Raw genomic sequence first — 9,281 nt, forward strand, 5'->3', positions numbered from 1 at the left:
AGATAATAGTATTGCAAGATTGTTGTTGACCCAGCCTCTTTAGAATATGTTGCTACCATTTCTTTACACAATTATTTAATGTTTCTTTTGGACACCTTTTTTATAACTCTTAGTGTGGTTGTCTTATTCTTAAAGTATACATACATACATTACATACATACATACATACAATTACCCCAAAAATATGATAATTTAGGTGTGTATTTTTGTCCTTACCCTTAATGTTAAAGGAAAGAAGGGCGGAAAATGTTGACAATAATTTATATATCTTGCTACCTTTCTCATGTTTTTAAGGTTTCCCAAAACCGGAGAGAGGAGGAGGCAGTGGGAAGTTGCCCTAAGAAGGGACGGTTTTGTTTCCTCTGGCAGGACACTGCTCTGCAGTGAGCACTTCAAGAGTGAGGACTTTGACAGGACATATAAATATGTGATTCAATGTCACACTTTAGTTTTTCTTTCTGCAAGTTTAGGAATAAATAAAGTGTTGTGTATTACAGCACATTTTAAACACTCAAAATGTCTTTAATTATGTTTATTTTAGCCGGAAGCAACAAGAAGCACAACCACTTCTAGAAGAGCGGAAGATGACCTGCCAATGGACTTGTCTCAGGATGAACCTCAGCCTAATGTTGTGAGTATTCTGAATGTGGCCAAGACCAGAGAGATGGTCATTGATTTCAGGAGGGTGAGGACGTCTCCTCTACCCCTGTGCATTCTGGGAGAGGATGTGGCTGTTGTGGAGGACTACAAATACCTGGGAGTGCACTTAGACAATGGACTGAACTGGAGGATCAACACTGACGCTGTGTACAAGAAGGGGATGAGCCAACTCTATTTTCTGAGGAAGCTGAGATCCTTCAACGTATGCAGCAAGATGCTGGAGATCTTATACCGGTCTGTTGTGGCCAGTGCACTCTTCTTTGCTGCGGTCTGCTGGGGGGGCAGCATCAGAGCCGGTGACACCAGCAGGATCAATAAACTGATCAGGAAAGCTGGGTCTGTCATCGGCATCAACCTGGACCCCTTTGAAGCTGTGGTGGAGAGGAGGACACTGAACAGGCTGTTGTCCATCATGGATAACACCACCCATCCTCTCCACCTGCAGCTGGACAGTCAACGGAACTCCTTCTCCAACAGACTGCTGCAGCTCCGCTGTCACAAGGACTAGCAATGTGTTTAGGCTCACGCTCCCTATACGACCAAAGCATTTCAAGTATTTAATTAATTGTAGCTACCACTTTTACGTATTCAAATATGTATGCTTTTGTTTGTGTATTTCAGAAGTTACGTGGCCGCCTTAGACCATGTGCTTGGATGCTCGACCGAGCTACCGAGTGGTAGAATGTGATTGTTCCATCTTTCACACACACTCAGTGGGTGGAGAACTTCAGGATGTCTGAGGAAACCTACGTCTACCTGTGCAACAAACTGCGGCCAGCGATGGAGAGACAGGACACACCATTCCGCGAGTGTATACCTTTAAAGAAGAGAGTGGCCATCGCACTGTAGAAGCTTGCTACCGGCTCAGAGTACAGAAGCATTGGACATCTTTTCGGAGTGAGCAAGACTTCTGTGCTGCTGCAGAGACGTTGTTAGTACCGGAACTAATTCGTTCACCAGACCGGGAGAAATTTGCAGAAATGGCTGCCTACACTGAGAACAGGTGGGGGCTCCCTCAGTGTGTAGGTGCTATTGATGGATCACACATACCCATCTTGGCACCACAGGAATACCACTGTGACTATTTCAACCGTAAAGGCTGGCACTCCATCATCCTTCAAGGAGTTGTAGATGGAAAGGGACATTTCTGGAATGTGTTTGCAGGAATGCCTGGGAGCTTGCATGACGCTCGGGTTTTGAGACTGTCCACATTGTGGGAGTTGGCCAGTCGTGGCAACTACTTTCCAGCTTGCACCAGGAACATTGGTGGGGTGAATGCTGGCTATTACATCCTGGGAGACAATGCCTATCCCTTGCAAAACTGGCTCTTAAAACTCTTCCCTGACACTGGACGGCTATTTAAACCAAAAAAATGTTATCAGAATTGACTATTTAGTAAATATTTGAATTTCAAGCACCAGTACTTACTGCCCCATAATAATAATAATCTAATAAATTAAGCAAATATCAAAGCAAACTATAAACATAAATACAAAAGTGTAAAACACAGCAGAACTATATTCATAAATGCAAGTGTAACAAATAGTTAACATGGATGGAGGCTAAAGTATCCACAGCATAAAATAATATATGATTATGATGGTTTGTCTGAAAGACACAGCCTCAAGGTTCAAGGTTTTTTATTTTGTCATACGAACATAGCTACAGTGTAGTTATGACAATGAAAATCTTAGGTCACAGGCTCCTACAACAGTGCAACACAATAACCCAGATAAACAGAAATATAGTGCAAGTAAATATTAAGCGCTGTGCACTGCTCTCTTTGTATAGGTGTTTTCTTTTGTTCTCTTCTCTTTGAAATATATAAGCAATGTGTTTGAGTCTAGCACAACGAGGGTATTACAATTGAGCAATTTTTACTACATGTATTATTTATTTATCATGTATTCTTAATACCATTACAAAATATGTAATGTTATGTTTTAGAGGAGGACCTCAAGCTAGCAAACTCAATTTCAAACAGTATGCAGAGTTGTCCTGCTAAAGACTTAAAATGTATTATTTAACCAAGTATTTATTCTCTTATTTGCTTTAATTGCAACAGATGATAAAGGTTTCACTGTGATAAGTATTCTTTTAAATCCATAAACCCCTGTACAGTGCTTTGTGGACGATGATGGTGTTTATGATATTTCTGACTGCAGAGGGACGCCTAGATGATGCCATCTTTCTGTGTGATCGCTGTTGGGTGCAATTATTTATCAACAAGCAATAAGATAAGTCAAAGAAGTACTTTATTTAACACAATTTGGGAAGTGTTTTCTTGCAACAGCATAAAAAAGGCATGGCATTGTACAATACAAAAAAAACAAATGTTTGTATTGCAGCAGCATAAAAAGACATGGCATTGATTGTAAAAATAAACATTTTAAAGATAAAAAATAAACAAGAAAGTACAAATGTAAATAAACAATATAATCTCAGCCAGAGGTTATTTGTTGGATCACAGAGGCGGAGGAGACGGGGCACGTCAGCTGCCCGTTCCCCCTAGCGCCTGGCCAAGAGTGCGCAGGAAGGATAAATTAAAGGTCTCTGCGTGAGCGATCTCCTCCCTTCTCAAGGCTGCTTCCAACAGCCTCGCCTCCACCAAGGTCTGGTTCATGTGCTGAGCCTGCAGGGCCTGGTCTTCCTTCTGCTGGGCCAGGTTCTGCTCCTGGTGTTCCTTCTGCTGGGCCAGGATCTGCTCCTGGTGTTCCTTCTGCTGGGCCAGGTTCTGCTCCTGGTGTTCCTTCTGCTGGGCCAGTTGCCGTTCCTGCAGGGCCAGATCCTCTCCTCCTCGGTTCCTCTTGCCTGGGTGACAAGATAATTATAGCAATAATAATTAGCAATAAGAATGAAAAAACACAGGACAGGTACAGGTCACACAAGGATATAAGAATACAATGTATAAACAGAACAACAGTAACGGACCGTCTCCACAGCAGCGTTAATAAAATCTTGGAGGTGGGCGTATCTGAGGCTTGGGGATTTTTTTGCGATCAACCAATCACATGAATCTCCCGCCCGCGACATACGAAGCCAAAAAGCCCGAAGTAAACTGGATATAAACTCCCCAAAACAGGCGAAAACATACCACTGTCTCTGCCACCTCCCTCCATGCCTGGCTCCTCCGGTTTATATCCCGGTAGGTCTGGTCATAAAGCACCGGGTGATTGATTCGCTACCGCTAATTTCTCCTCCATTTTTTGGAATATGAGGAAATGATCTGCGGTATGTCTCTCCCAGCATACACGCCGTTTGATTGGCTAGAGCTTGAACTGCCAGATTTGCGTACACGGGATTTGATTGGCTGCCGCTTCCACCTCAGCTTCAAAAGTTGAACATTGTTCAACTTTGAATCTTGAAAATCCTGAGAATCTCCGCTCGCCTGCCCACAATGCATTCCGGCGAAAAGTGAGGGAAAGTGACGTCACCCCATTCAAAGTGAATGGGCAGAAGCGTTTCAAGATTTTTTAACGCTGCTGTGGAGACGGCCCGTAAGGATGAATTAAAGAAAGTTCTGGCCCTAGATGTTTACAATGTGTGTTGATAATGAATATAAATATATGTATATAATAGGATGTCACACACAATTGTACTAGCTGCTTACTAGCTAGTTACTTTACTTGTAACAGAGCATTCCCACACAGTGGTACAGCTTATTTAAAAAAAAGTCACAATTCCAGCCTATTTCTTACCTAGAATCACACGCAGCGGTGTCGAGCTGGCACTCGGCGTTGGTGTCTGTGCTCCTGTTGGTGTCTGTGTTGGTGTCGGTGTCTGTGTTGGTGTCTGTGGTCGAGCTGGAGTTTGTGCTGTTGATGTGGAGGATGTCGATGCAGAGGACATTGTTCGGAACTGTTCCTCCTCGCTAGTCCCAATGTAATCATCTAGAACAGAAACATGACTTGTTAATTCCACAAACTACTGCAGCACAATACTATAAATAGCAACCACAACTATAGAAAAGACAAACTGAACGTAAACAATGGCACATATGGTGTTAGCAAACAATAGCTCTAGCTAATGCTATCTGCCTTAGCTAGCTAGCTAGCTAGCCTTCGGGGCTCCATAAAAGCATGGGTTGTCGAACATAAATGTAAGGATAAAATAGACTTATTTGTTAGAAGTGAGCTTTAGAACAGATAGGGACACAAAGCTTTCAAGCAAATAACAGAGCGTCAGCAAAAACTTACCATGCAGAGACTCCAGTAACGCCGTTGCAGAGTCCAGGCCTCCCTCCCTCCCAACGCTAGCCGGTCTATGGCCGTAAATGGTGTCCATTAGGTCAAACCACTTCCAGTTTTTCCTACTGGCACCACTCGTGTTGTTGTTGTCTTTTACCAAGCGATATTCACTCTTCATCTTTTTGAGTTTTTCCCTACACTGCACGACAGTCCTTGAGTAACCGCTTGTGGAAACTCAGCTAACAGATGATATTTACCTAAATGAAACACAAGTCTAACACCAAGCATCTGAATCAGCACTTAGCGAAAACGGGCTAATGGCTACTTTAGCACATAACTGGCAAAAGCGATCTTTTCTACGTCATAATATCTGCACAAACGACATATCACATGAAAGCTGAGATTCCACAGATTCCATATGTATAAGTTTCATCACTGTACGACCAAAACTCACTGAACTAGCAGCCAGTCAGTCCTTGCAATGTATTGACATTGCAGGTCGTATCTCCGGTAGTTTCACGTTTTCCGCCATTTTCTTTGTTTACCTGCTGCTCCTCTCCGTGCAACAGATACGTCACAGTCTTCTTCTTCTTTTTGTTTATTAACAGCGGTTGGCAACCAGCGTACATTGCAATACCGCTCCCTAATGCTCCGTGTGTGGCAAATCCTGATACTTAACTTTGGTGAATCGATATTTTTCCCACCCCTACTGCCCATGCAGTGCTCTAGCCTGTCCGCAGCCACAGCACCGCTCCCTCTCTCACTCTCACTGGCCCAGCCACTAACGTAGCTGGTTTACCGTTAGCAAGCTAGCCCTCACACTGTCACACAGTCTGTTCTTTATCTGCAAGCTTCTGTCTTCCCCCGCCACAGGTAGCTCAGTTGCCGGTTAATAGCCGGTCCTGATCACTGAGAGTCAAACACATATCCCTAGACCCAACCAACAGCCATCTTCGCGCCACTTTCACAATATTAAATGAAAATGTCACAACACACAAGTCTGAACCGCTTGGGTATTCACTTCAGTCAAAACGTACTTATTTCAGTCAGTACGTTCTAATTAAATTTAAAACTGTTTGGTTGCTACTGTGATGTATTCCTGCTGGCTAGCATTGAGTTAGTTAGCTAGCTTTCCAGCTAGCCAACATTAGCTAAAATATTGCAGATATTTCTGCGAGTTATGACGCTCTCAATTTCACATTCTAACCGCATGTTTATAAACCAACTTCAAATGTTGCATAGGAAAAACATACTCACTCATATTTGGATGTCGCTCAGGTCTCTGCCATTGCTTCTTCAGCTTCTTCAGCTTCTCCTGTCCTTCCTCACGGTACGTCTACACAGCAGCGTTAAAAAAATCTTGGAGGTGGGCGTATCTGAAGCTTGAGGATTTTTTGCGAGCAACCAATCACATGAATCTCCCGCCCGCGACATACGAAGCAAAAAAGCCCGAAGTAAACTGGATATAAACTCCCCAAAACAGGCGAAAACCTACCACTGTCTCTGCCACCTCCCTCCATGCCTGGCTCCTCCGGTTTATATCCCGGTAGGTCTGGTCATAAAGCACCGGGTGATTGATTCGCTACCGCTAATTTCTCCTCCATTTTTTGGAATATGAGGAAATGACCTGCGGTATGTCTCTCCCAGCATACACGCCATTTGATTGGCTAGAGCTTGAACTGTCAGATTTGCGTACACGGGATTTGATTGGCTGACGCTTCCACCTCAGCCTCAAAAGTTGAACATTGTTCAACTTTGAATCCTCAAAATCCTCAAAATCTCCGCTCGCCTGCCCACAATGCATTTCGGCGAAAAGTGAGGGAAAGTGACGTCACCCCATTCAAAGTGAATGGGCAGAAGCGTTTCAAGATTTTTTTAACGCTGCTGTGTAGACGTACCGTCACCGCAGGAAAAGCCCGCGTCACAATCATATCCCACATTCGAGCGTCTGCACATGCGCCACAGTTGTCCCTGTGCGATTTACACAGCTGTGTTGCGTTGGAGATAATCGAGCAGCATATGTGGCTTCAACAGGTCTCCATTTTAAGAAAACCCTACTTAAAGTGGACCTATCATGCTATATTTGAAACATATATTGTAGGGCCATACCTATATAAAACATGTCTGTGAAGTTTCTTTTTCAAAATACCAAACAGATCATGCATCATCTATTTGCTCTTTTCCAGCCCTGTTTTTGCAAGGGCTGATTCTGCTTTTGTGGCAGACTACAGTGCCACTTACAGGCCTGGCATATGTACTACAGCGTCTCCAGCGCTATCGAGCGGTCTCTCATTCCCCTGATAGGTGGAGAGTTGCCCATATAGGCGGAGCACCCCTTTTCTGACGTCAGAAAAATTCAAATAATAATCAGCTCCGTTGCAGCCCCGTTTTTAGAGATTTGGGTATGGAGGAAGAGAGAGGGTTGTGTTTTCTGACACTTGGTGAGTTCCCTGACACACCGGGGTCACATATTCATGTATAAAAGACGTACAAAAGTGCATTTAGCATGATAGGTCCCCTTTAAATGAACTAAGTTTAAACAGCTAACTCAGATATATCAATTAAATTGGATAAAGATGCATCCATTAGATTCAACAACTCACAGAGTTCACTTTTTTGAGTGTGTAAGGAACATGGCACAATGGGTGGGACTCAAATGCAATGGCTCGACACAAAAGTACGAACTGGCACAGGACAAAGGAAGACAAGAGCTATTTATAGAAGGGTTAATGGGACACAGGTGGAAACAATCAAGGGTGGGCTGTCAATCACACTGACGGTCAAACACATACGGGCAGGAAGTCAAGGGCCCTGAAACGAGACGGAAATGTATGTACAAAAAAAAACAGAAGTGCAATGAGAGACGGTGCATGACTACACTAGTTGTAATTGTAAAGATTCCGATTTTGCTCTTTATCTGTTTCTTGTTAATCTATGTCATGGTGATTTTTACATCGCATTTTTCACCTCTTCCTTATCAGCTGTTACTAAGGACGGCTTTTATTTTTTTTGAATAAAAGTATTTTCAAAAAGATCCTGCAAGGGGGACCCAAGTTCCCATAAGCAAAAACGGTGAGTGTGCTATCCTGGCTCCAAAATGGCGGAATGAGCTCCCCATTGACATCAGGACAGCAGAAAGCTTACACATCTTCCGGCGCGGCGCAGTGCTAACTCAACTGGCTTATCTAAAGCCAGTTGAGTAGCACTTAAAATGGTTTGGCTCTATGAAACCTAATGTACTTATATGATTCTGTTCTCTTCAAGTTTGTATCTTCTTGGTCAAATGCACTTATTGTAAGTCACTTTGGATAAAAGCGTCAGCTAAATTAAATGTAATGTAATGTAGTCCTGTCCCCTGCATTTGGGTCTACAGCTTTCCCACTTCCTGTGACAGTAGGTATTCTTTCCACTGATTATTGAAATTTGGACTTACCATAGCATCTATCATTCTCCTGTCATGGATCATCTTTTAGCTCAGGTTTCATCTGCAGTTTGCCATCCCACTGCAGGTACTTCCAACACACCTTTGAGTGGCACCTGCTAACAGACCCTGCTGTTATCTGCACAGAGATAACACTTTTGGAGAAGTCACAATGCCCTGGGACTCGCCTGTCAACTCCAGGAGCATCAAAGTTTCTGACACACAACGCTGGCTTTCTAGCTGGGACAAAACACAATCCTGTGGGAATGAAGGAGGCAGAGATTAAACAAGGGCTGTTTAGCATTTGTATATTACAAATACATCGGATGAAATAACAATTATCACCTTTGTTTTGACTGGATGTCAACTCTAAATTACCTCGAAATGATCACATTTATGAATGAAATAGAACGCCTAAAGTTACGCATTGGTGATGTTTTGATGGGAATATGATGTGATGTTTCATGAGAGCAAGTGGATTTGTTTCGCCAGCTCTTTAAAGGCGTTTTCGTTTTTCTGACTTGGAGTACAAAGGGATCTGAGGGACAAAAGTACTTCAGCAGCTTGCCAGCTTCACCTCTGTTGCACAAACCACTCCTGCTGGGACCGACAAGAGCGCTAAATTGAGAGTGATACTTCACTACTGCACAGCCAAAAGGAAGAGAGTGGCATCTTTTATTGTAGCCTGCAGCGTGTGGGTGACTGGGTTATGTTCGCATTCACTTAGACACAGAAAATGAGTGCTTTTATGCTCATTATTTGTCAGGAAAGACACTACAGACTAAAATATTATTTTTTCTTACTGGTCAATCGCAGAGTTTGGGCTGTTTTGCTTCTATAACATGTTTTTGCTCAGACTAGTGGAAATAAAATATCTTGAATATAAATGTATATGTTTATTCAATTACAATTGATCTGTTTGCCTTTTGTTTCTTAATACAGCAATAGTTTGCATTAGATAATTCCCAATTTGCATATTTAAACATTTCAGAAAACATAAAATACGATTTTTT

General features: G+C 42.8%; 1 protein-coding gene across 1 annotated transcript; it reads right to left on the minus strand.

The window, feature by feature from the left end:
- Positions 1 to 1,613: 1,613 nt before the first annotated feature.
- LOC117486650 (endoglucanase A-like) lies at positions 1,614 to 5,459 on the minus strand. The gene is made up of 4 exons (XM_034135157.1): positions 4,857 to 5,459; positions 4,359 to 4,550; positions 3,438 to 3,471; positions 1,614 to 1,689 (listed from the first exon to the last, which is right to left on the minus strand). The coding sequence occupies exons 1-4, from the start codon at positions 5,023 to 5,025 to the stop codon at positions 1,614 to 1,616; spliced, it is 471 nt and encodes a 156-aa protein (XP_033991048.1). The 5' UTR covers positions 5,026 to 5,459.
- Between the last annotated feature and the right edge of the window lie 3,822 nt (positions 5,460 to 9,281).

The sequence above is a fragment of the Trematomus bernacchii genome, unplaced genomic scaffold, assembly GCF_902827165.1.
Source record: "Trematomus bernacchii unplaced genomic scaffold, fTreBer1.1, whole genome shotgun sequence".
NCBI lineage: Eukaryota > Metazoa > Chordata > Actinopteri > Perciformes > Nototheniidae > Trematomus > Trematomus bernacchii.